Here is a 26,374-nt window from a genome sequence, read left to right on the forward strand (position 1 = left end):
AGTTGTTACTTGTGTATAAAAAAAGTGATTTTTTTTTTTTTTGATACGAAAAAAGTGATTTTAGTAGTGGACCAAGATTATAATCAATATGAGCTTACCATCTAGAATTTGTAGTAAAATTGTTGTAAAAATGTTATTGACATAACAAATATTACCGGTCCAATAAAATTCTCTTTCCATAATTATTTTTAATAATAAAAGCAGTGCCATATATGTCATGCTCGCGCTATGTGGATCAATATAAGTGTGACTAATAATAATAATAATAATAACAATAACAATTTTGTCCTAAATACATGGATGTGTTAGGCAACATTTGAAAATTTAGAAGAAAATATGATAATTGTCCTAAGAATAGGAAGGTATTTTATTATTTTTCGTTTGAAAATGCTATCAAAATAATACTATAAAGGATATTTATCTTCACTTTGGTTCACAAATTGCCATCACATCACCCTTGGTCATCAGTTGTTAAAGACCAGGGCGAGCACTAGCCAGTAGCCACAAAATGCCGCTTCACATTCGCTTGGGGGTTTGTTACTTACTTTCGTTAAGTCTTTATAGCAAGTTAAGTGTCTTGTCAAAAAAAAAAAATTAAGTGGTCGTTGGTTAACACAATTTGGCAAACACTAACACATAAAATTCTATTTATTTACTAGGTTAACAACCTAGACGCCTCTTATTTCTAATAGGAGACTTGCACTTCAATGTGACTTGCTTGCCATTAAAGTGGGCTGGAGTCGCAACAACAACCTTTGCTAATCAAGGCCCAAATTGATAAGAACAAAAAAATGTAGGGGAGGCGCATATTAATTCAAGACCCAAATCCAAAATTGACCTCTGCCAATCCGATGAAGATGCATGTGTCGAGACTCGAGAGTCAAGACCATCTCCTTCTCGATGCTATTGAGGTCCTTGCCCATGGACCATGGACCTGGGCCCAATGACCTTGTTGTTCTTCGACATTATTTGAATGAAATTTAGATAAGAATCTATTGGTGAAGCTCTTAATGAGAAGGTTGATTGTGCAGTCCATGGAAGAGCAAGGGCATAAGCATATTGGTAACAGTTACGTGAGTGAGTTGTTGATTCCATCATGTCATTTTGTACGAAAGATATTTACTTTAACGGATGTCATGTTATAGACTTAACCCAACAATATTTGTTTTTCTAGCAACATCAATTTACAGTAGTGAAAGGAAAGACAGAAGAATTTTTTGATTCACAATTTTAATTCTCCTTAAAACTACTTATTTCTTCACTAACAATTGGTCCTGGTAGCTTAGACGTGGCTTCGATTCATTTGTTATTTGAGAAGAATTCAAATTTCTTAACTTGTGCAAAATGAATCATAAAATTCTAGTGTCAAAGAAGATTGACATAACATACTCGAGTATTGGAATACTAGCATACTAAGTTAATAAAAATATAGTGAACAATATTGTTGACACATATAATAGAATGATTCTTTATCGAGCCTCTAGTAGTGTAATAGACATCTCATTGGTTGAAGATAATTGATGGTTGCTCGATGATGAATCTGCATCAAGTGAATTTTTTCCTATAAGAAAACCAGGTACTTTAGGTTCAGATAGTATACTTTCGCTGCCTAACATCATAACCACAGATGACATGTTAGGCCTATCCTCAGGATGCTGTTGCACACATAAGAGACTAACATGGATGCAGCGCAACATCTCCGGTATAGTGCAAGGGTCGTCAGAGCACATATCAATTAGTTCCAAAGGCCTACCTTCTCTCCATAATTTCCATGCCTAAAAAAAATTGGAACTTCCATCACTAATTGCTTCATTATATGTAAAATATAAATGCAAAGTTTTTGGATCCTCACATGTCCAATGAGATTAAGACTATGGTTTGGATGGTAAAACCCTCGATTCTTCTTTCCACTTATTATCTCTAGCAATAATATCCCAAAGCTAAAAACATCAGATTTTATTGAGAAAAGTCCATCAATGGCATACTCAGGTGCCATGTATCCACTGCAAAACACCATTAAGAATGAAATGTGTCAATTATAATAAATATAGACTAATAATGGCTATAAAAAATTAGATTAAATAATTTTTTTTAAACTAATACTTACTAAGTTCCAACTACTCTATTTGTGTTTCCTTCAGTTTGATTTTTCTCAAAGGTTCTAGCCAAGCCAAAATCTGATATTTTTGGATTCATCTCACTATCAAGTAACACATTACTTGCTTTAAGATCTCTATGTATAATCCTTAGTCTGGAATCTTCATGAAGATAAAGAAGCCCCCTAGCAATGCCATTAATAATGTGGAACCGCCTAGACCATGGTAGAATTTTGCCTCTTGCTTGATCTAACAAGTTTCTAAGTTATGTTAGTAAGAGGCCATCTCGAACTATGAAACAAATAAAAAGTACAAGTTCTACGTTCTTTGGAAAAACTATAACAAAATTATGTATTTAACTAAAATAATTATGTTTTGAGAGATCCAAACCAAAAATGAAGGAGTCTAGACTTTTGTTGGCCATATATTCATAGATTAGCATTTTCTCCTCTGCTTCAATGCAACAACCAAGAAGCCTAACAAGATTTCGATGTTGAAGTTTGGCAATCAATTGTACTTCATTTATGAATTCATTCAATCCCTGCCCCGAACTCTGTGAAAGCCTCTTTACAGCAATCTCTTGTCCATCTATTAGTGTACCCTAGAAATTCACATTTGTAGGAAGGTTACATATACTGAGTATGATAAGTGCTACTTTTTCTTAGAGTTCTTTAACAAGAATGTTATAAGTTACCTTGTAAACAGGTCCAAAACCACCTTCCCCAAGCTTGTATTTGCTTGAAAAATTGTCAGTGGCTTTTTCTATTGTAGCTAGGTCGAAGAATGGGAGCTCCAATTCTTCTTTTTGGCTTTCAATTCTCCGATCTATGATCACACTGTTCTCCATTTTTTCTAATAAAAGAAAATTGGGATTTACATTATGCGAGAAATAAATATGATAGCTATAACTCATTTTTGAGTAAATACATATTAGTCAAGCCAGACTATAACCTGATCAGGAGCCATTTAACCAAGCCAGAAACATAGCCTGGAAATTTACCAATAATATGAAAAGCCTAAAATGACTTACTCCTAGCAAAACGTCATGGTTTTACTGATTTAATGATACTGCTCCATTTGGTGTGGCAATGGTTAGCGGCGAAGCTAAGGAGGGGCCAATTCTATTAAGAGTACTAACAAAATTGTATAGTATTTGTAAATATATTGCAAATATGACCATAGCCCCGACCTATATACCTGGTCTGTGGCCATCCTGCTCTAAATATGACCATATGATCTTTTTGGCTCACAATTCAAACCCATTTCTTAAACAAGGAATCGGTAATTTTGATGAAATTATATTTATGTCTCTAACTCAAGTCGGGGTTGCCAAGTTATATGGACACTACAAGAGGGTCAAGTTCAAGGAAAATCTTGGTTAAATCTTAATCATGGATATATCTGTAATAAATTCTTTCACATTGCTATGCATTTTGATTATGACCAAATGGATACGCACATATCATAGTTTTCCTGTTGTTCGGAAAATTAGTAACTCCATAAATTTCTAAGAAGTTCAATTAAACAATATGTCAATATATTTTCTACAGGTAATAGGTCACATTACCTTTGAACTTTGTCCTGCTTTTGCAAATGAGATAGGCAATTATGAACATCCCAGAAACTATGGCAGCGACAATTGCAACTGCAATTATCACTACAACCCTTGTCTTTAGCTCCTTTTTGGCTACTCCTGGGTCAGTATGGAAAATCAAAACTCAGCCAAAAAAATGAAGCTATGGCAACAGATATTCAAAAGAGAAGTAAGAAAGAAGACAATTAGATACCTAACTCCGAAGCAGGCATTCGAACATATAGATCCTGCCCACCATCTGAAATTTGTCTAATATCAATTAGATCACCATACCAGATGGCACAGCCACTGCCTCCTCCTCTGATATCCGAATTTGTATAAGCCATACATGAGCAATTGTTCAAGCATTTGATCCTGCATTCTTCAAGACTCATATTTTTGCTCACCCAAGAGTTTCTAGCATCTGGCAACTTGAGCCCACCAAATTTAAGAAACCCATCTTTATCTTTATCTTGGCAACTCAATTGAGTCCTGCGTATGCATCCTTGAGACCAGTTCTCTGGGTTCCATGTTTCTTGTGATTTAGGTAGGAATCCTTTCATACACTGACAGATTGGTGAATCACCAATGATACAACTTCCATAGGCACCACAAAGGTTGTAGCTGTCACAGTTGTCTCTAGGCACAGATGCATACAGGCTCCAAGTTGAATCTGCTTCAACCCAAATAAAGCGTTGACGGGAATAGTTGGTTTGGTTCATAACCATTCTTGAGATTATTGATTTATCTATGTGGTGGTACTCATAGTAAGCCTCGTTCTCATTGGAGACAAAATTGAACTCAAAAACGGGGTTGGGCCTTAAATCTGGTGCACCACTGAATCCAAGGCCATTCCACGGGCCACTGCTGTAGTACTCCACCGAGCCTTTCCACATAACTGCTTCAGGATTGTCATGAAGTTCTATTCCCCAGGTAAAGTCTCCAGGAGATGGATCATCCCAGTTCTTCCATGCTGATAAAGTCCGGTCAAGACCGGATTTTAAGTCCCATCCAAGCTTCATTCCTGGTAACAATGTATCAGAAGGATAATCAAAGCTTTGCCACAAATAGTTTCCTGAATTTCCATCATTCCCATCCCTTAGTACTAAATTCCCAGTATCCAAAAGCTGTACTACCGGATTTGAAGCCTGTTTTGTTGAATTCGTGTACCAAACAATACTAGTATTGTGGCTAAGAATAACAAGATTGCCTGTGCTGTTTATCATCAATACACCAGACAAGTCTTTGATTGGGTTGCTTCGGTTTGCTACCCAAACAACAGTTGTAACTGGGATATTCTTGTACCATATTCCCAAGTAACGGTTGTTGGAAGTACCTGGACTGAAGAAACCCAATTCAAAGCTTCCCCCTGCAGAAACCAATGTCCTGCCCTCACTGACTGTCTGGGATTGAGTAATGCTATCTGCTGCATTGGTGCAAGAAGAGAATAAAAGAAGTAAGATGGTAACCTGAAACATAAAAGAATTCATCTCCATTGCTCTCTCTTATCTTTGATGTTAAGTTAAACTAAGCCAATTTGGAGCCATGTTGAGCAATTGGAATGGAGTTCAGCATACTATGAATCACTTTGATGCCGACAAAAAAAGGCTTGTAGTATGAGCCAATGAGAATTCTATATTTGTGAATAAGTTAATAGTATTTCATGTATCAAGTCCAGGTGTCCTATGTTTTATTGATAGGGTGAAGTTTAGGTCCGTGCATCCAGTGCACTAGGCTCGTTGAGAGGGTGATATGTGTCCAATATCAACGGGTGTCCTTATATCAACGGGTTTAGTGCAACTGGTCACTAGACCCAAATTTGACCTCAATCAATTCGCGTAGGATTTGAAACGTTGTAAAAGAGAAATCAAAATCAAAATGCGCTACTTGTTGAAATTATTATTCTGTGGTTGTCTTTCTTTGTTTTGAAATGGTGAAAGAGATGTGCCTTGTTTCACATATGAATGTGACTCAGAATTTTGTCTTTTGTTCCTTTCTAGAAAGAATTTCTAATCTTCACCTTCAAGTTCTTGGGTAGGCGGAAAATTTGACTTGGTATACAAGTTAGGCCTGCATGATAGACACCGGCAAGACTTAGAAGGAAAATAATAAAGCTAATTGGACAAAATTTATGCGCAAAGACCTCATCTCAACTCTTGTGAGGCTGTTTTTAACATAAGTGCCTTTTTGGGACCATAAATTTTTTTGCCACAACATTGTCACTATTTTGATGTGGCAGATTGTGGGTAGTTATTTATTACCTTTACATAAATTAATCATTTTTTTTCTAGTACTCACAATTTGTCATATCACAGTTTGTGGTCTCAAATTTTCTTTTAGCAAAAACTTAGAGAGAGATTATTGAACATACTAGTTAGCCTTTTAATCATTTCATCATCATCATAAGTCATGAGAGAACATTATGTTATACATAAAGGAGAGAGTAATTTAAGTATAGTAGAGATTAGTTTTGAAACACCATGAAGCATGAACACTGACAATGACATGAACACAACATGACAAGAAATGATAACGCCGCAATTCTTGGAAAATTAGAGGATAGGATACTACAATTAATTAAATGCATTTTTAGGTATATTTTATTTACTTATAGGCATATTTTAGTTTATCCTCTTTTTAGACTTTAGCAACTTCCTTGTGTTCAATACCCACAGAAAATGGGAATAATTACCGGACCAAGCAAAATGGGCCATTTTCTTCTTTGACATTTATAAAAGTACAAATTATACTTCTAAGTTTAGGGGTTTTTGAATTTTACTCTTTGAAATTTTAGAACAAATTTTAGAACGTGGATTTAAGTTTTAACCCCCCTAAAGTTAATATTCCATTTGGGCACTGTTGACTTGATACAAATGACCTTTATAAAGTAGTGATGAATGTTGAAGGCTTTGAAGTAGAAATCTTTGCTGAAACTTTTGATCATTTGGTTAAGGCGAAAACCACATTTTCATCCTTATATTTTCATGCGATTTTCACTTTGGTCCCTATCTTTCATTTTCACCACTTTTAGTCCCTATTTAGAAAAACACCTTCCATTGTAGTCCTTTTCGTCAGTGCCCTAACAGCACTAACTTACGTGACAGACGAAACTATTAAAATAATAATAAAAATTTTAATTTTAGCATTAAAGAATGCCACATCGACATTAAAAAAATTAATTTATTAATTTTAACTAATAAAAAAATTAAAAACAGAAATAAAAACCAAAAATTACATTAATTGAGATCAAAATGTGTCTTGAACAAGAACTCAAACCTAGAAACCCAAATCTAAGAATACATCTGTCACTAGTGCAAAGATATACAGACTAATCCTTGATGCCAACCTATACTGATAGTAGTGATGCCTCCGTTTGTTTTCACACGCACCAAATCCATTCACACCCTAACCCATCATCTTATCAAATCATTCAAAACAATTCCTAAGCACAAAACAAAAGCAAATCCCTAAAAACCCATAATCCTAAATCCCCAATTTCACATCCAAAAATGCCAAAACACAAAATCATGAAATACCCATTTCTCAAAACCCCAAATCACAAACAACCATGATCACCAAAACCCACAAAACAAACAAAAAAGAAGATCACAAACAAAGAGCTCTAACCTATTTCTGGTACCCTCCACCATGAGTATCCAAGTCCTCCTCCACCGCAACAGCGAGATAGGGTCTGGGAATGTCTTTGACATCGACAATGGTCTCCTTCATCATCTTCTCCACATCAGCTTTCTTAGGCACAGTTCGACGAATTGGAGGGCGGTTGCGACGCTGGTCACAAGTGTAGTACTTGATGTTGAAGACGATCTCTGGGTTTGAAGTGGGGACCCATGGCTTGACCTTGGTGGAGGCAGGGCTCTCCACGCGGTACTGGGTGGCGGGGAGAATAGCATGTCTGAATTTTGGGTGGGATTGTGGGCCAGTGAACTCCCATGGATTTTTAATTTTTTATTTAGTTAAAATGAATAACTTTTTAATTTACATGCCGTGGCATTTTTTAATGCCAAAATAAAATTTAGGCGTAAATGTACTTTTAATCCCTACATTTTGATTAGATTTCTATTTTAGTCCTTACATTTTATTTTTACCACTTTTAGTCCCTAAACCAATTAACGCGTGATATTTAAGTCCTTATTGTCACCCAACTAAGAGAAAATGCTGACGCAGCAAACGGAGGTACTGTTTACACAATAAATGATGATGTGGCGAATAAAATAATTTAATAAATTATATTTATTATTTAATAAATGCCCATTCGGCATAAATAATAATTCAAAAAGACATTTTCATGTTTTTTTTTCTAAATTCTTTTAAAATAAAATAAGATAATTAAATTAAAAAAATTTAAACAAAAAATCAAATCCACAAAACGATATGGGTTTAGAGAGAGAAAGAGTGATCTGGATATGGGTTTAGAGAGAGAGAGAGAGAGAGAGAGAGAGCATGATCTGGGACCAAAAAGGAGAGAAGAGAGAATAAACGATTTTGGGTTTAGAGAGAATCGCCTGGGGGCTGATCAAAATTGCAGTGGATGAGAGAATTGCCTGGGCTTTGACCAGAAAGGAGAGGAGAAAATAAACGACGATCTGGGTTTAGAGAGAGAAAGAGAGGCTGAGATGTGGCTGACGGTGGTTCGATTTCTCCCTCGTTGACCAATGGCAAGCATGGATCGGAGAAAACAATGCTTGGTGTAGGCTTCGGTGCTTGGTGGGCAGCATGGATCGGAGAAAACGATGGGCAACATGGCATCTTCCCCCTTGTGTGTGTTGTGAAACTCAAATTGGTGATGGTGGCTATGGTTTCCTTCCTCACCATTCACCGCCACCAGCCACCATCAAGGTAACCTCCTTGATCTCTCCCTCTATCTCTTCTTTTCTTGGACTCACCCACTCGGTGCCTCTTTCTTTGTTCCGTGATGGTGTAGGGCGTTTGGGTTGTTCAATGGTTCAAAATATGTTTGAGTTGTGGTTGAAATTTGATTGTAGGATTTGGTGGTGATGGATCTAGTAGTGCTGGAGATTCGGGTTTGGTGTTGGTGGATATGGGTTAGTGTGGCGGATTGTGGTGGTGGTCATTGGGTTTGATGGTTTAGGTTTTGATTTTTGTGGAAGAACATAGCACCCATTTTTTATTTAATTTACAATTGATTTTTGGTGAAGAATGTATACAAATTTTGGAATAGAAATTCTTTGAGTACTGTTCTTGTTATTTGGGCTTATGTTCTTGTTATATGGGTTTGTGTTCTTGTATTCTTATGATTTAGGGAAGTTTTTATTCTAATTGTGTGAATATTTTCTAGGTTTGTAATAAAGTTTTAACTCTTATTGATCTAAGAATATGATTCATGTTCTGGGGATGGACCCAGGAACATGAACATGTTCTTCAGAAAAAATAATGAAAGAAATAATTTTTTTTAAATTTAATTATCTTATTTTATTTTAAAAGAATTTAGAAAAAAAACATGAAAATGTCTTTTTTAATTATTATTTATGTTGACTGGGCATTTATTAAATAATAAATATAATTTATTATTATTATTTTATTCGCCACGTTATCATTTACTGTGTAAACAGTACCTCCGTTTGCCACGTCAGTATTTTCTGTTACTTGGGTGATGGTAAGGACTTAAATGTCACGCGTTAATTGGTTTAGGGACTAAAAGTAGTAAAAATAAAATGTATGGACTAAAATAGAAATCGGATCAAAATATAGGGACTCAAAGTGGATTTACACCTAAAATTTATTATTATTATTATAGTTCCGTCTACCACGTAGGTCAGTGCTGTTAGGGCATTGACAGAAAGGACTAAAATGGAAGACGTTTTTCTAAACAAGGACTAAAAGTGGGGAAGATAAAAAATAAGAACCAAAGTGAAAATCGCGTGAAAATGTATGGACGAAAATGTGGTTTTCGCCTGACGAAAAGGCAGGAAGGGCTTTTATGGCTAAAAATGATAGGTTGAGAAATCTTTGGTTGGAGAAATTTTTCAACGAAACTTTCTAACTTGAAGTTACTAGATATGTTTTGAACCATGATAGTGGTATTATGGTAGCTAGTCTTTGGGTTATTAATTATGGAACAATTCCATATTTTGGAAGGATATGTATTAATGTTAGGTATATTATCGTAATCTTTGGGTTTCCTTATTGTAAGTGTGCTTATAGATGGTCATGCAACATTGATTGACATGGTTTGGGGCGATAATGAAACAATTTTATATTTTGGATGGCGGTAATATTATGATAATCTACGTTATGAAAGTAACATATCTATGTTATGGTTGCCTTGCCCCTTTTGTTTTGTTATGAATGATGTTTTATATTCAGTATATGTATTATAACACATGCCTTCAATATATATTCCTTGAAGGAATATATATATGTTATGGATGATTCTTTATCATTTTATTTTTTGGTATGATGGAGACTTTTTTTCGTTATTCAGATTATATATTTATAGGTGCCTTGAATATATTGCTTGAAGAAATATATCTATGTTATGGATGGTTTATCTTTATTCAAGATATGTATTTTTTGGAAGTTAAAAAAAAGAAAGTTTTAACCTTTTAATAAAAAAAAAATTTTCATTTTACATTGTGTTAAACACTGGAAAATATTTTACATAGTTTTTCATGTATACAACCAAACACTGTAAAATGAAAACATTTTTTTGAAAATATTTTACATATTACCTTTACAAATATTTTACATTGAAACAAATGGAGCATAAGTGCAACATAAGCTTGTCATGTGTGTTTAGTTTGTCCAATAAAATGATGTTATGTCATTTCTATTATGCCATGTCATTTCATTATGCCACATAATATCATTTTATTGGGCTAATTAAATACATGTGAGAAGTTTATATGATATTTAATTAAAAATATGAATGGAGGGTTACTGATGCAAATAAAATATAATTTTAGGAAGTATAATTCAAATTCTAACTCAAGATATAGATTTCAAAGAATCCAAAATTTAGAGGTTTATCTTTCACTTTACCCTTTCGACTTTAGAAGCTCACTACTACTACCACAGTATCCTAGACGAGAAGTTATACCATGTTTCCGGCGCATATTACTTTCCTCTCACAACATCTCATCTTTTCGGTCCTTTGGGCTAAAGCAGGTCACATATAGTCCAAATACAAATGGGCCAACAATGGACTAAAAAGGGAAAGCTGACAAAAGCCCAAAACTCTTCCTTCTTGGGCTTCACGTTTAAGAACCTGACCTGGACCAAAAAGAGGAAGCTACAATGAAAGCCGAAAAATCTTTCCTTCTGGGGCTTCATGTTTAAGAACCTGACCCGACCCCTGGCCCTTAGACGCACTTGTATTTCTTTCCATATGGCACTTGAATTTTATTTTTCTTGAATGAGACTGTGTAAGACTCATAAGTCATAATTACGAGTCCAAATCTTCTGTCCCACTTTTCCTGCTTCACTCTATATTCCACCAATGAAAACTTGCCACGTGGTCACTTAATTAATTAAATACTACTATTAATTAATAACGGTAGCATTAATAAGTTAATAATAATAGTATTTAATTAATTAGGTGAACATGTGGTGAGTTTTTATTGGTGGAGTATAGAGTGGAGCAGGAAAAATTGGACAGAAGATTTTGATTCCATAATTACATACGATCGGGAGAAGTATTATATATACAACATTTTCATAATAATTTTAAGATAAATTATTAGTTTTAATTTGAATATAAAAATAAAAAATTTCAAGTTTTAATCACAATTACTTATAATTTAAATATTATATATTTGCTAAAAGCTTTGTAATTCAATTGATTAACACCATTTAGTATTTTCAACAAAAATATCTATAATTATCAAATTTTCCATTCCCCTTCATAAGTACTTATGTATTGTCAAATAATAAATAAAATATTTAATAGAATTTTTACTCCAATGAAAAAAATGTTCCCTAATTTTATGAATTTTGAATTTCAGAAATTATTTTTATATCCTAAATTTTGGGTCCTAATTTATTGGAATTGGAAGTTTTATATTTATATTTAGACAAAAATTTAAAATTGATCCTCTAACTTTCAGCATTTTTTATTTCAATCTTCTAACTTTCAATTTTGTCATTTTAATCTTCTAACTTTCAATTGTTATCAATTCAATACTTCGTTAGACCTCAATTACCTACGTTAATGGAGCTAGACCCCACTTACCTACTGTCGTTAATGGAGCCAAAACCGCATCGCTTTGACTTTTATTTTTTATAAATTTCGGAATTAAAAGAAAATTAAAAATTAATATTAAAAAAAAAATATTTATGGGAAGAAGAACCCTTGGCTCCTGAATATGGATCAGACAACTCTCTTTCTCCATAATATGCTTCTCCTCCACCTTATATCGAGGCAATGGCACTTGAAACTGAAGGCGATGGCTTCTACTCTCTGCTTGAAGCTCCTATGCCCGCTCCATCCATGGCTATGGAATCAGACACTGATGAGTCTTCTCCAAAGCTCCCTCCTGCAACACCCTTCAGTTACAGTGCTGAACATTTGGGGAAAAGGAAGAACTGGACGGCGCTGGAGCTACAAAGTACACCCTATCAATTTCTTCATCTCGGTCTCAATCTCTGCAACTCAGTCTCAATATTAGAACTCCATCACCTTCATCTCGGTCTCAATCTCAATATCTCGGTCTCGGTCTCAGTCTCTGCAACTCAGTCTCAATATCAGAACTCCATCACCTTTATCTCGGTCTCAATCTCAATATCTCGGTCTCGGTTTCAATCTTTGCAACTCGGTTTCATCTCGGTCTCTCTCAATATTTCTTTGTTTTTTTATTTCAGGTCTTTGTTTTTTTATTTCAGGTAATGGGAATATCTCGGTCTCAGTTTCAATATTTCTCTGCAACTCGGTTTCTTCTTGGTCTCCATCACCTAAATGTCTTTTTTTTAAAAACACTTATTTTTTTTAATTTCGAAATTTATGAAAAAAAAAAGTCAAAATAATATCGTTTGGTAACAAGTAACTGAGGTTTAACGAAATACTGAATTAATAATAATTGAAAGTTAATAAAACTGAAAGTTAAAGAACTGAAATGACAGAACTGAAAATTAAAAGAACAGTATAAAATTTTTGCGTCATATTTATGTCCTTAATTTGTTTTATTATTAAAATTATTAAATAAAGAAAGGAAAATTTTATCTCTCTCAAACTTTGCCCAAATATTAAAATCCTCGTAATTCCAAAACTCTTCATCATTCCAATCCTTGAAGTCATCAAAATTTCCCCAAAAAAAAAAAAAAAATCACCAAAATAGTACGAAAAATGGGTCAGTATCATTGAAAACCAACATAAGTCGATATATTTAAGGCAACCAAAGGGTTTTTTTCGACGTTCTATGCCCGAAATCGTTAATGCCCCATTTTAGGACAACGTTGTTTGTGCACCCAAATCCCAACCAAATCTCTTTGGAAAGAGCATACCATACATAGCACTTATTGTTTCCTTATTTGTATATGCATATACTCGTTACTATTTTCATACTTATATTTTACACACATCAATTGTATATTTGTATTGGAGTTAACCAAAAAAAAATTGTATATTTGTATATGTATAGCTCCCATTATGTGTTGAATTTTTTTTTGGGCATAAAATTATTTTTGAATAAAGGAATATCAAATCTTCCTTAATTCAGGCATAGTCAAAGCTTTCTAGGTCAACTATAACCCCACACACACACATATATATATAAACTTTTCAATAATATGCCTACATCTATGAAGTTGTAGCAGTTTTCACAATGTCAAAAAGAATAATATAAAGATTTTTTTTTTTTGAGAAAGAAGAATAATATAAAGATGACAATACATTACAATGACACAACAAATCCTAATTATGAAGTGACAAATATATACTCCAAATAACAAGTCCAAAACAGCCCAAAGTGGGCCAAATGTTTTTTTTAAGCTCCATGAACTATGAATCACAAAAATCGCATTTAATAGTAAACACTTCTAAGTTGGGCCAAGTCACAACCCATATTAAACACAAAACCAAGTTCCACATGACCCAAGAAGTGTAAGCTGAATTTTAACCGTATTACGTGGATGATTAAGTATTAAATTGTATTTTTAGAGCTGCTTGACGTTTTAGGATACTAGGTTTTGTTTTTTTTTTTTTTTTTTTTTGGGAGAAGAAATTTGGATATTAATTGATTATGTTATTTAGAGATGGCTAAACATTCCGATCATATTGATGTCAAATTTTAACAAATTGCCAAAAAGTCTTGTAATTCAATTAACATTTTTTGGTATTCCTAATAGAGATATATAGAGTTTCAATCCTTCATCTTCCAATGCAACCATTGAATTATAAAAAAATCTTTACAAATCGATTTAATTTCCCATAGATGCTGAGAAAACTTAATAGATGCTCTAAGGACATTAGTTTAAGAAGTATTTTTAGAAACGTTTTTATGGAAATGAAAAAAAGTAATTGATTGTTTTGACAGTTTTTTTTAAAATATTTTTTTATAAAAATGGTTTTTTTTTTTTTAAATGGTAAATTAGCAAATGCTCCAAAGCACTAGTTAGTCCATAAATTATTTAGCGTTGATGTATTGTTATATGATTCAATAATGACTTACTTAGCTAAGGCCTAAGAGTGCCCTCAACAAGCAGCAATACTTGGATAGTATTGAAACACTGTTGCGGGCTCTTATAAAAAAAAAAAGTGGGCTCCATAATAGATTTAAGGGTAAATTCAACAAACGACCCCTAAGGTTTGTAATAATATTCAACTAAGTCCAAAACATTTTAAAATCTACCAATTTCATCTTAAAAAGACAATTTTGTCCCTGAAGACATTTTAATCCCTAACCCCGTTAGTATCCGTTAGTCATTTTACTTTTTTTTTTCTCCTTTCTCAAACATAATAGGTCTACTCTCTCTCTCTCTACCTCTTTTGTTCTTCTTTCCTCTGACCTTTCTGCGTTTTTTTTTTTGTTGCTAATCCTAACCTCTCTACACTCTGCTCTTCTTTTCCCGCAGGTCTCTCTCTCTAACTTGACCTAGTCTCCTCTCTCTGACTCACCCTTTTCATTTACCTCTTTCTTCTTTCTGGCAACGACAGTGGTGCATGGGTTTGGTGGTCTGGGTTGGTTGTGGATCATGGTTATGGTGGTTGTTTGTGGTGGTTGTTGGTTGCCGGTGATGGGTTCTGGTTTGTTGTGGGTATTTTGGTGGTGGTGGATTCCGATTTGTGGTGGGTTTGAGTTTTTTTATTTGGATTTTGTGGTTAGTGGTTGTCTAAGGTGGTGGTGGTGGTGGTGGGTCTGATTTGGGGTGGATTTGAAATGGAGGTGGTTATGGGTTTTGATCTAGGGTGGATTTGAAATGGAGGTGGTTATGGGTTTTGATTTAGGGTGGATTTGCAGTGAGGTGGTTATGGGTTACGAAGTGGTGATTAGAATTTTTGGATTTGGGTTTTATTGATGTGGGTTTGGTTGGGTTTTGTTGCCGGTGGTGGTCACTGGGTTTTGTGGCTAGAGGTGGTTGCTGGGTTTAGTGGCTGGTGATGGTGATGGTGGTTTTGGGTTCCAATATGGAATGAATATGCAATGGAGGTGGTTTTGGGTTTTGATGTGGTGGTGAGTTTTGTTGGAGGATTTGGATATTGTTAGAGCAGATTTGACTGGGTAGTAAAATTGTGTTGTGGCTCTTGTCGTAGTTAGAGTGGTTGTGGCTAATCTGAGGAGTGGTTATGGCTGATCTGAGGAGAAAGAGTAAGGGAGGAGAGAAGAGTAATAGAGAGGGACAAAAAGAAGAGAGAGAAACTAATGGAGGTTAATGTTGTTTAGTGGTATTTAGGGACAAAATAGTCTTTACGGACCAAATTGGTCAATTTCAGAATGTCTTGGACCTAGTTGGTATTAACTAAAACTCAGGGGTGGTTTATGGAATTTGCCCTAAGAGGTTAACGTTGTTTAGTGGTATTTAGGGACAACATAGTCTTTATGGACCAAATTGGTTAATTTTGGAATGTCTTGGACCTAGTTGGTATTAACCCTAAACTTAGGGGTAGTTTGCGGAATTTACCCTAGGAGGTTAACGTTGTTTAGTGGTATTTAGGGACAAAATAGTCTTTACGGACCAAATTGGTCAATTTTGGAATGTCTTGGACCTAGTTGGTATTAACCCAAAACTCAGGGGTGATTTGTGAAATTTACCCAAGATTTAATGTATAGAACCCACCCATTTTGTGAGAGCGTAAAGTATTAGAGCACCAGCATTCGTTTTTCTAATTATATCATATTTTACCATTCCAAAAATCTACTTTATCACTTATACAATACAATTTTACAATACCTTAACATTAAAACTTTTATTTTTCTAGTCTACTCATTAAAATAATATATCTTCACAATAAAATATATTTTTCCCTTTTTTTGTTTTTTTTTTTCCAATTTTATCCTCACACGCACCTTCTGAATCTCCATTCCTTTACTTTTCACCTTCTTCTCTTTCAGACTCCTCTTCCATCATCCACATCAACCCAACTCCTCCACACAACTCCTCCATCATCCATATCAACCCAGATCGGAGAAACTGGAAAAAAAAAAAATCACGTCGATCAACGCCATAGCCACCACAACGCCGATCTTCTAGACTCCTCCTCCATCATCCATATCAACCCAACTCCTCCACACAACTCCCCCATCATCCATATCAACCCAGATTGGCTAAAAAAAAAAAAAAATCACGCCAATCAACGCCACAGCCACCACAACGCGGATCTTCTAGACTCCTCCTCCATCATCCATATCAACCCAACTCCTCCACACAACTCCTCCATCATCGCTTTGATCAAAACCCACCTAGTATATCGCTTTGATCTTGATTTTGATTCAGCACCAAGCTTGCAGAGAGAGAGAGAATCTCGGTTTTGATTTTGATTTTGATTTTAACCCAAACCCAAACCCAAACCCACAAACACAAACTGATTTTGATTTTGATTTTGATCTTAACCCAAACCCAAAAACCCTTGAGAATCTCGGTTTGAAGAGAAAAGGGAGTGATAGAGAGAAGGGATGAGAGAGAAGAGAGAGGATTGATCTAAAAGAGCTTCAGCGATGGATGAGGGTGAATTCGAAGATGGGTGAGGGTGAATCCGCAGCGATGACGAGAGAGAGGGGATGAGAGAGAAGAGAGAGGCTTGATGTGAAAGAGTTTCGGAGATGGGTGAGGTGAATCGGCATGGCGAGAGAGAGTGGATGACAGAGAAGCAAGAGGCTTGGTGTGATGAAAGAGCTTCAGTGATGGAGAGACAAAGATAAGAGAAGAGAGAGAAAGGACTGATATTTTCAATAAAATATTAATATAAATGTTTACCATTGAGCTACAATGCGATTCTATGTTTAGAATCACACTGTAACTTTATGGTATTTTTTTATATTAAATTGTTATAAAATCCAACATTTGATGGAGCACTCTTTTGGACCTAAATGGTAAACTGATTGAGGAATTTGACATAGACAAGAGTTTGGCCTATTCAATGCGGATGTTCTAAGCCTTTGCTATCAATGCAGAGTTGGCTGCAATTTATAAGAAATTTCCTGCATTCAATTTGCCTGGGCGGTTTCACACAACTACAACAGCCCCCAAATTTATTGCAGGACAAAAAAGCTGCTATTGCTTTCAAAGAGCATATTTCAGTACTTGCCAAATTTCGTTAGTAAAGCTAGGAGTGTGCAAACCATGACCGAAGCCGACAACACCGACCGGCACCGACCCTCCCGCACCGCCATTGGCACCGACCGATGGAGCCGATGCCGGCGATCGGAACGTGAACGGAGCTCCGATGCCGGTGCGGTGAAGACATCGGAGATGCAAAGCAATCACCGAGTAGAGCCGAACCAAACCGAAAAAAAATAGAAATAGAGAAATATTTTTCAGATCAGGGATACGACATCGTTTAGGTGTAAAATCTGTTTTAAATTTTTTTACTAAAACGTAGTCGTATTGGGTTATTATAAAATTTTAAAAAAAAAAAACACACACACACGGACACAAACGGCACCGTTTTATGTAGGTTTTCAGACTTACCCTACTATAAATTCACCCTTTCACACTGGGACCCTTAACTCTCTCTCTCGCTCTCACCTCGCCAGTCGCCTCTAGCGGTCTTGCCAGCCTGAGTCACGCCTTGCAACAGCAGCAGCAGCAGCTCACCACGGTAAGCCATCAGCCCCTCTTTTTTGGTTTGAATGGAAATGGAGTGAGAGAGATTGTGTTTGTACAAAAGCCATCTGCCATTAACGTGTTTGTGCTTTGAGATTTTGACTTTGAGAAGATACTAGAGAGTGTTTGCTGGAGAATGTTTGCTGGAGAGTGTTTGTCTCTTTTGGAACTCCGGATAAGAACTAAGAAAGATGTAAGAAGTAAGAACTAAGAAGTGGGGAGTGGCTAGTGGTGGGGACTCATGTCTTATATGATATTTAATGGAAAGTGTTTGCTGGAGAGTGGAGAGTGTTTGTCTTTTAATGGAGAGTTTTATATGATATTTAATGGAGAGTCTTATATGATATTTATTGGAGAGTCTTGTCTTTTATATGATTCATCATGCCTCTTGGGCCTTGGCTGCCGGCTGGACACATGTATGGACACAAAACACATTGAATTAATTTATTGGTTGACACTTGAGTTTGGATTGCTTATTACCGGGGTTCCCCACTGGGTTCAGACTGTAGAGATTCCCTACTCCCTTGAGTAATTCAATTTGGGTGTATTATTATTATTATTATTTTTTTTTTTTTTAGTTTCATCAACGATTCCTTCACTTTTGTATTGGAATTGGACATGTTTTTATAGGGAGCTTGTAAAAGAAATGAAAATTCAGTACCTCATAATATATAGGGATTTCCTTCCAAATTTGAACAATTCCAAGCTTTTATTTTTTTATTTTTGATAGTTTAATTTGAGGTCTAGAAAACAATTCTTGACTTCTTGTACAAATTCAAAGAAAGGAAGTACGGAGTATGCCACATCTCAAACAGGTTGGGAAAAAAATATCTAAAATTGTTGACTTGTATGCTCAACCAACCAAACAAATATCTAAAATTGCTCATGTTAATATAATGATCTACTTTTTTTTTTTTATTCTTTTTAAAACACCTCATACCATATTATTTGTTTTATAATATACATATTATTTACATTTAAAAAAATGTAGCATGTAAAAATTGAAGTTGGCCCCCCAAATTTTGAATCATTTCAATGGTGCTCTTAAAAGAAAGAGAAATTATATTAAAATCATATAATTTAAGAGGTTTAACAAATTAAACTATGTAGAAAATGATAAATTTTTGTACATGTCTAATAGAACAAATACATGACTTTTATATAGTCATTATTTTCACTTGTCACTTGTCAGTTTAGTTGTTATCAATTCTTTTGCCTAAATGCTAATTTAATTTGTATATCTTTCTTTTGGCATTTGTGGACAGTGATAAATGGTTCTGTAATACGTTATTAAGTGGATACATTAACGCTTATTGTTATTGACATTGACAAACAAAGTGACACTAATGATATTATATGCTACATGATAGTATTTTGGGAGTTGAACTCTTATTGAAGCAATTTCAAAATATTTTTGCATGGTGAATTAAATGAAAAAATTTGGATCATTATGTGAACAGATTTTTTGCACAGGTTTTGGAATATGTTTTTCTTGAACAGGTTGATATATTGATATTAGGCTTGAAAGCCCAATTTTTTTATTATTAAAAAAATAATTTTTTTTTTAATATTTCAAACCGACCAAACCGACTAAACCGCACCGCAAAAAACCGACCGCTATAGGTCGGAAAACCGACCTTAGGCGGTATGCATCGGTATCAATTATAAAAAAACCGATCTCTATCGGTTCGGTAATAAATTTAGAAAAAAACCGCCATTACCGAACCGCGCACACCCCTAAGTAAAGCCCATGAGAGATTTCAGTAGTTGAGAAGTAAATACCTCAGTACAAAAGGCTAAATACGTTGAGATGTGTAGCCTATTGGAGGCACTCCATGCTTTTTGCAGCTAAATCAAGCTACTATTTAGAATTTAGATCTTGTCCGTCCAAATCCCAAGAACCCCCATCAAAAAAAAAAAAAAAAAACCCAAGAACCCATTTTCTGCTTCTGCTTTTGATAAAGATATCCAACTACTTCGTGGATCTACCACTCAAGATTTTATATTATGTACCTCCAAAAATTGTTAATGTTAATCTTAATTTGTACATTGAACACGTAGAAACCTAAAATATTAAAAGTGAAAAAACTTGACGTGAAAATTTTCTTCTTTCTTTCTGGTCCACAACCCAGTGGAAAATAGACCACCTTGGCCATTAAGCCATGTTTTTGATTGTCTACACTCCAACCTCAATCTTACATGTCTCCTGAATTTTATATAGAATTATATCTTAAACAAAAATAATAATAATAAAAAGAGAGTTACCTACGTCTTTTTCAATATATATATATAAGGAAATATTAATAGATGCTTTAAAAGTATTTATTAGTGAGCTATTTTAGAAAAATTTAAATAAAAAATAATTTTTTCTATTTTTATAAAAATAATATCAAAACTTTTTAAAAATAATTTGTTAATAATTCCTTTAAAAGTACCCATCATCATAACTTAAAAAAAAAAATCCTCAAAAAGTATTCTTTATCCAACTAACCCCATGAAAGAAAATTTTCAGATACAAGTTGATTCCACCAGACATCTATGGCCACACAAGGCTTGTTGGGCTTCTTTAAATGCTTCCAACATTATTAGGTGAATTAATAAAGTCTTTAATTTCTTGGAAGAGAGAGAGTGCTACGAACCAATCAATAAAGTCTGCTTCAACTTTTAAGAAAGAGAGTCCCAACTCAACCTCCAACTCCCAACTCCCAACCACTCCCTGACTTTTCTGCTCCTTTGAAATTATAGCGGCCCCAAACAAGTCCTCATGCAAAGTGTAAATTTTCGGAAACAAATGCTAGTCGGCTTCAACTTTTTATAAAGTGTTCCAACTAATCCCACTAATTGGTACCAATTCTTGAGTTAATTACTTAATTCACATTGTAGAAAGAAGTTTTTTAACAACATTGAAATCTGAGTACTGATTATCATTGCTAGAAGCTTCCAGCTGCTACAAGTGGTCTTATAAATGCAACAACAAACATATTTAGCGTTTTTCAGCAAAACTGAAAAAAAAAAAAAAATTGAAACGCAAAACTGAGACAGAACTGAAAAAAAAAAAAAAAAAACTGAAACGCAAAACATGTAAAACGTGTTTGCTATAGTATTTTTCAGTTTTTAATTTTTAGCAAACTAAACTTTTTTTTTTTCCTTTTTTGTCTCAGTTTTTTTATATAAATAATTTAATTCTTAAGTTCTTAAAAATAAATTAGCTTTTAATTTTTTTAACAAATTTAATATGAAAGTTTTTTAAAAAACCATATCTTGTGATAAATACTATTCAAATAAGCTACCCAAAAAAATTGCAAAAAGAGACAATTTTAGGCATTTTCTAGCAAACAAGATTGTGGAATGTACTTCACTCTTTAACTCGTGTGAGACCAATTTGATTGACCACTCCGAATATCAGTCCAGGGTACTCCTTAGACTTTTCTGAAAACCGCTTGTTATACATTTAACTTAAAGAAAATAAGAGAATGGTATATTTTGGGTTAGTGACAAAAGGCACTCATCTGGGCCAAACCATGTGCACTGGAAATACAATACAGGGGACAATGTGGTTCTCTGTATATGACCCACAAACTGTATGGCCTTTGCGCCAAACTTCAATTCATTTTGGACAAACATTGTATCAGGTCTAAACAAGCTCCATCCGGAAAATCATGAAAAGCATTGGTCCATTTGTTGTGAAATAAGGCATTTTACGACATGGCACAAATAATTAAACATCAGTAAGTTAAACACATTCAGGGGGGAAAAAAAGTGACATCAATATTGCACTATAGGTTACAAAATTATAGCAAGAAACAATACTCTGGATAGGTGATGCATGATCACACACCTATGAAAACAATCATTATCGAGGGCCTAGTAATGTAATGGTTATTTCGTTGGTTGAAGATGATTCATTCTTACTTGACGAAGAATTTGCATCATGTGGCTCCTTATCTATGAAGAAACCAGGTTCTTTGGGCTGCGGCAATACACTTTCACTACCCAACATTAAAAGAACAGTTGACAAGCTCGGCCTATCGTCAGCACGCTGTTGCACACATAGGAGACTAACATGGATACAGCGCAACACTTCTGAGAGGTTGTTTGAGTCTGTCAAGCAAGCATCCATCAGCTCCAAAGGCCTGCCTTCTTTCCATAGTCTCCATGCCTAAAAATATTGAAAGTTACTTATCCTTAATTGGTTTAAGTGTTTACCATATTCTGAAAATAAGTACTAACTCTTGAATACTTACATGTCCTATAAGGTTCCCTTTTTGGTCTTGGTGATACAGCCCTCTAGATTTCTTTCCACTTACTATCTCCATCAACAAGATTCCAAAGCTAAAAACATCAGATTTTGTAGAGTAGAGTCCATCAAATGCATACTCTGGTGCCATATAGCCACTGCATTGCGCAATGAATTAGAAAAAATAACTACATTAATGAAATTATAGATTTATACAGATATATAACAAATCAATGGTACTTACTAAGTTCCAACCACTCTGTTTGTGTTTCCTTCTGTCTGATCCCCTCCAAATATTCTAGCCATGCCAAAATCTGATATTTTAGGATTCATCTCACTATCAAGTAAAATGTTACTTGCCTTGAGATCTCTATGTACAATCCTCAATCTAGAATCTTGGTGGAGATAGAGAAGCCCCCTAGCAATCCCAGATATGATTTGGAAGCGCTTGGACCAATCCAAAGCTTTACCTTTTGTTTCATCTGTCAAATTTCTTGTTCAAGTTAATATAAAATTCTCAAATTCTTAACCAGTCAACTGAAATTTTACATATTCAATGGAAAATTGATAACAGAATTACACATGCCATACCCTACTAAATACAATAGGTTCTGAGGGATCCATACCAAAAATGAAAAAGTCCAGGCTCTTATTTGGCATGTATTCATACACTAGCATCTTCTCTTCTCCCTCAATGCAACAACCAAGAAGCTTAACAAGATTTCGATGCTGAAGTTTTGCAATTAGTATAACTTCATTTTTGAATTCGTTCAGTCCTTGTCCTGAGCTCCTAGAAAGCCTCTTCACAGCAATTTCTTGTCCATCTATTACACCCTGAAAGTTCACATTTGCAAATCAATCTAAAAAGTCTGAATAAAATTAGTAGTATTTCTTTGCTATTTACTTTTCCAACACATTGCAAATTTACCTTGTATACTGGTCCAAAACCACCTTCTCCAAGTTTGTTGTTTAGTGAGAAGTCATCAGTGGCTCTAGAAATTGTGGACAGGTCGAACATTGGAAGCTCCATATCTTCTTCTTTACCCCTGCTGCTATGAACAGTTGTTCTGCTTCTCTCCGTTTTCTCTGATATAAGGTGAATGAAAAAAAAAATATAAATCGCAATGACCTTAACTCAAGGATAAAACATAAGAAGAGAAGCTTTACCTTTTAAGTTTTTCCTGATTCTCAAAATCAAATAGCTAGCTAAGAGCATTCCAGAAGCAATCACAACGGAACACACAACTAGCACTGTTATCTTCTTCTTATGACCATCTCCCGTACCTTGATATTTGATTTAGAAATGACAAAGCAAATTCGGTCAAAAGTATAAACAGAACTAAAAAATATTTTAAATTCTCAAAAAAAAAAAAACATTTTGAAAGACAATTAAAAACACTTATTGAAGATCTTCTTTCACAAAATAAAACTCATACCTAGTTCTGAAGGGTGCATTCGAATGTATAGATCCTGTCCACCAGCTGGAAACTGTTTAATATCTACTAAATCACCAAACCAGATGGCGCAGCCAGTACCTTCTTTGATATCTGAGTTTGTATAAGCCATACAAGAACAGTTGTTCAAGCATTCTGCCCAGCATTCCTTGAGATTCATACTAGTGTTCACCCATGAGTGTGTGGTATCTGGGAGTTTCAATCCAGAAAATGTAAGAAACCCATGTGTACTTTTATCCTCGCAGCGCAATGGTTTACTGCGGACACATCCTTGGGACCAATCCATTGAATCCCATCCTTTTTCTGACTTGGGTTTGAATCCCTTCAAACATTGACAGACCGGAGAGTCAGTAACAAGACACCTTGCATAAGCCCCACAAAGGGCATAGGTATCACAGCGGTCTATAGGCAGAGATGCATACAGCTTCCAACTTCGTTCTGTCCATGTGAAGCGTTGAAACATAGAGTTAGTTTGGTTGGGAAGTGCTCTTGAAAGGAGTGCCTGTTTGAGGGTATACATGAAGTATACCTCATCTTGATTGAACACAAATTCGAAGTCAAACACTGGATTTGACTTTAGTCCAGGTGAACCACTGAAGCCATAGCCATTCCAAGGCCCTGTACGGAAGTATATTGTTGAGCCTTGCCACAAATAAGCTTCTGGGTAGTTATGAAGTGTCATCTCAAATATAAAGTTTCCAGGAGATGGGTCATCCCAGTTCTTCCATGCAATTAAGCGCCTGTTGAGACGTCTCTTTAAATCCCAACCATGTTTCATTCCTGCTAAAATTGTATCAGATGGGTAGTCAAAGCTTTGCCACAAATACTCTCTTGAATTGCCATCCGTTACCACAAGATTCCCTGTATCCAAGAGTTGTAACAATGGACTCTGAGCTTCTTTCAAAGTGCTTGCTGACCAAACAACCGTATCATTGTGAATGAGGTTAAGATTTCCAGTGCTGTCTATCATCAAAATCCCAGATGAATCGTTGATTGGGCTAACTCTGTTTGCAACCCAAACAACAGTTTGAACTGGGATGCTGTTGTACCAAATTCCCAAGTAACGATTCTTGGAACTTCCAGGACTGAAGAACCCCAGTGCAAATTTTTCTTCACTGGACACTATGATGTTTCCATCGCTTAAAGGTTGGGATGGAGTTATGCTGTCTCCACCATAGCAGATTTTAAACAGGAAACAGAGTAAATTTGCAACGACAAGAATAGATGAATGAAGGCCCATTGATTCCTAGTTCTTGACCTCTTTCGTTCCTAATAATTAAGGACCATTAGAGAGGCATAAACCCTGAACGACACGGCAGTTGACTTGGACGCATGTCTTCCGGAAAAGAAGACAACTCTTCTTGTGTTACAAAATGAAGGGACCTACTTTAAAAGTGACTCATGAGTTGAAATTTTCTGATTTCAAGCAAAGGAAAGAACAAAGATTTTTTTTTTTTTTGGGCTGACGTGACAATACATTTTTCATTATTTATTGTTATATATAAACACCATACTCTATTATGATTAGTATGTAATATATCATAAAAAAAAGTATGTAATATAAGTGGTATTAATGTTAGATTTAGATAAATATTATATTACACTAATCACAAGGAATTGTGAAAAATATTATATTTATAATTAATCTTATTATTTTTGTGGGTTTTAATTAACTCAATTGATAAAGTCTTTTATTATCTAATAAGAGATTTAAAATTTAATTTTCATTTACACTAAAAATTAATTGATATCTTACATTAAATGATAAAAAGTAATTGTGAGGGCAGAAGAGTTAGAATATATTATTGGGCCTTGGGCTTGGTCCGAGGGTACTGACTCGTCCAAGGAGGGTTTAGTAGTAATAAGGATACCGAGCTTAAAAACCCACCAGCAAACTATTGCAAAAGAGGTTGATGGGAATGGTCCGAGGAGGGGCATCCCCTCGGATAAATGAAGTAAATATCATATGGTGCGCTATGACGTTTAGAAGGGAACTCTAGAAGGTCTGATGGATGAAGATGTGTTTTACAAGAGTACAGAGAGAAAGAATGAATGAGAAATATCTTAGAAAAACTGCTACCACCGCATTAAAGACTCTGCACCTACCTCTCTAGCCGCATTAATGGAGAAATGACTCCTAAACAGTAGAGATTATCCTTACAGCTATGGTTTGAAGTCTTCAAGAGAGTGGGGGATGTGACAAGTATCTAGATGGGTGATCTAGTCCATATGTGGAAGATGGTGGTAAGAAGGAGGATGATATAAAAGGAAAAGAAAGACATTCAAGGAAGGGGGATGGAAGAAGAAAGAGTAAAAAAAAACTGTACATCATCAATTGTAATCTATCTTTAGAACAAGGAAAAACAATATAAGTTGTCTTCGGCATACGTCCGAGAAGAATCTCCTTTACATAAACAATTCGTTGCATGTGAGTCACGGATCTAGCCCTTCATCTTTGTTATTCAATATCTATAAAACATAAGTTTCAGACCCATACTCTACAAATTTCATTGTATTGGGCTTTTTGGGCCTGTTCCCTTCACACTGTTGGGTTCGGGTGCGAATTGTGATCTTACAGTAATCATTATGGAATGGATGCCATAGATTAAAATTCTATAATATCTATAAAAAAAAAATCTTATTATTTTTTATAAACCATTGTTTGTATCGTTTATGGGGGAAGGTGGTGTCGGTAATATTACCCATATCAAATTATTGCAAAAATGTTAAAAGAATAATATTGGGAATACAAAAAAAATTTCACAATCATATTCACCAC

The 26,374-nt window shown here is 34.9% G+C and overlaps 2 protein-coding genes across 2 annotated transcripts; both read right to left on the reverse strand.

The window, feature by feature from the left end:
* Positions 1-1,302: 1,302 nt before the first annotated feature.
* On the reverse strand, positions 1,303-5,304 carry LOC142641542 (G-type lectin S-receptor-like serine/threonine-protein kinase At4g27290). The gene is made up of 7 exons (XM_075815981.1): positions 3,884-5,304; positions 3,664-3,789; positions 2,791-2,948; positions 2,487-2,697; positions 2,108-2,345; positions 1,853-2,003; positions 1,303-1,775 (listed from the first exon to the last, which is right to left on the reverse strand). Exons 1-7 carry the CDS (start codon positions 5,163-5,165, stop codon positions 1,470-1,472), a joined length of 2,472 nt encoding a protein of 823 aa, XP_075672096.1. The 5' UTR covers positions 5,166-5,304; the 3' UTR covers positions 1,303-1,469.
* Positions 5,305-21,619: 16,315 nt separating this feature from the next.
* Positions 21,620-24,988, reverse strand: LOC142640980 (G-type lectin S-receptor-like serine/threonine-protein kinase At4g27290). Its single transcript, XM_075815325.1, has 7 exons — positions 23,578-24,988; positions 23,309-23,425; positions 23,070-23,227; positions 22,768-22,975; positions 22,386-22,623; positions 22,149-22,299; positions 21,620-22,063 (listed from the first exon to the last, which is right to left on the reverse strand). The coding sequence occupies exons 1-7, from the start codon at positions 24,833-24,835 to the stop codon at positions 21,758-21,760; spliced, it is 2,436 nt and encodes an 811-aa protein (XP_075671440.1). The 5' UTR covers positions 24,836-24,988; the 3' UTR covers positions 21,620-21,757.
* Between the last annotated feature and the right edge of the window lie 1,386 nt (positions 24,989-26,374).

Source organism: Castanea sativa, chromosome 6 (assembly GCF_040712315.1).
Source record: "Castanea sativa cultivar Marrone di Chiusa Pesio chromosome 6, ASM4071231v1".
NCBI lineage: Eukaryota > Viridiplantae > Streptophyta > Magnoliopsida > Fagales > Fagaceae > Castanea > Castanea sativa.

Excerpts from the sequence above, each read along its gene's own strand:
- LOC142641542 (XM_075815981.1), bottom strand. The coding sequence starts at position 5,165 with ATGGAGATGAATTCTTTTATGTTTCAGGTTACCATCTTACTTCTTTTA. Across the intron at positions 2,698-2,790 it reads GTTTTGGACCTGTTTACAAG|GGTACACTAATAGATGGACA; the intron begins GTAACTTATAAC and ends GTGAATTTCTAG. Across the intron at positions 2,346-2,486 it reads TCTAGACTCCTTCATTTTTG|ATCAAGCAAGAGGCAAAATT; the intron begins GTTTGGATCTCT and ends GAAACTTGTTAG.
- LOC142640980 (XM_075815325.1), bottom strand. The coding sequence starts at position 24,835 with ATGGGCCTTCATTCATCTATTCTTGTCGTTGCAAATTTACTCTGTTTC. Across the intron at positions 23,228-23,308 it reads AATCAGGAAAAACTTAAAAG|AGAAAACGGAGAGAAGCAGA; the intron begins GTAAAGCTTCTC and ends ACCTTATATCAG. Across the intron at positions 22,976-23,069 it reads GTTTTGGACCAGTATACAAG|GGTGTAATAGATGGACAAGA; the intron begins GTAAATTTGCAA and ends GTGAACTTTCAG.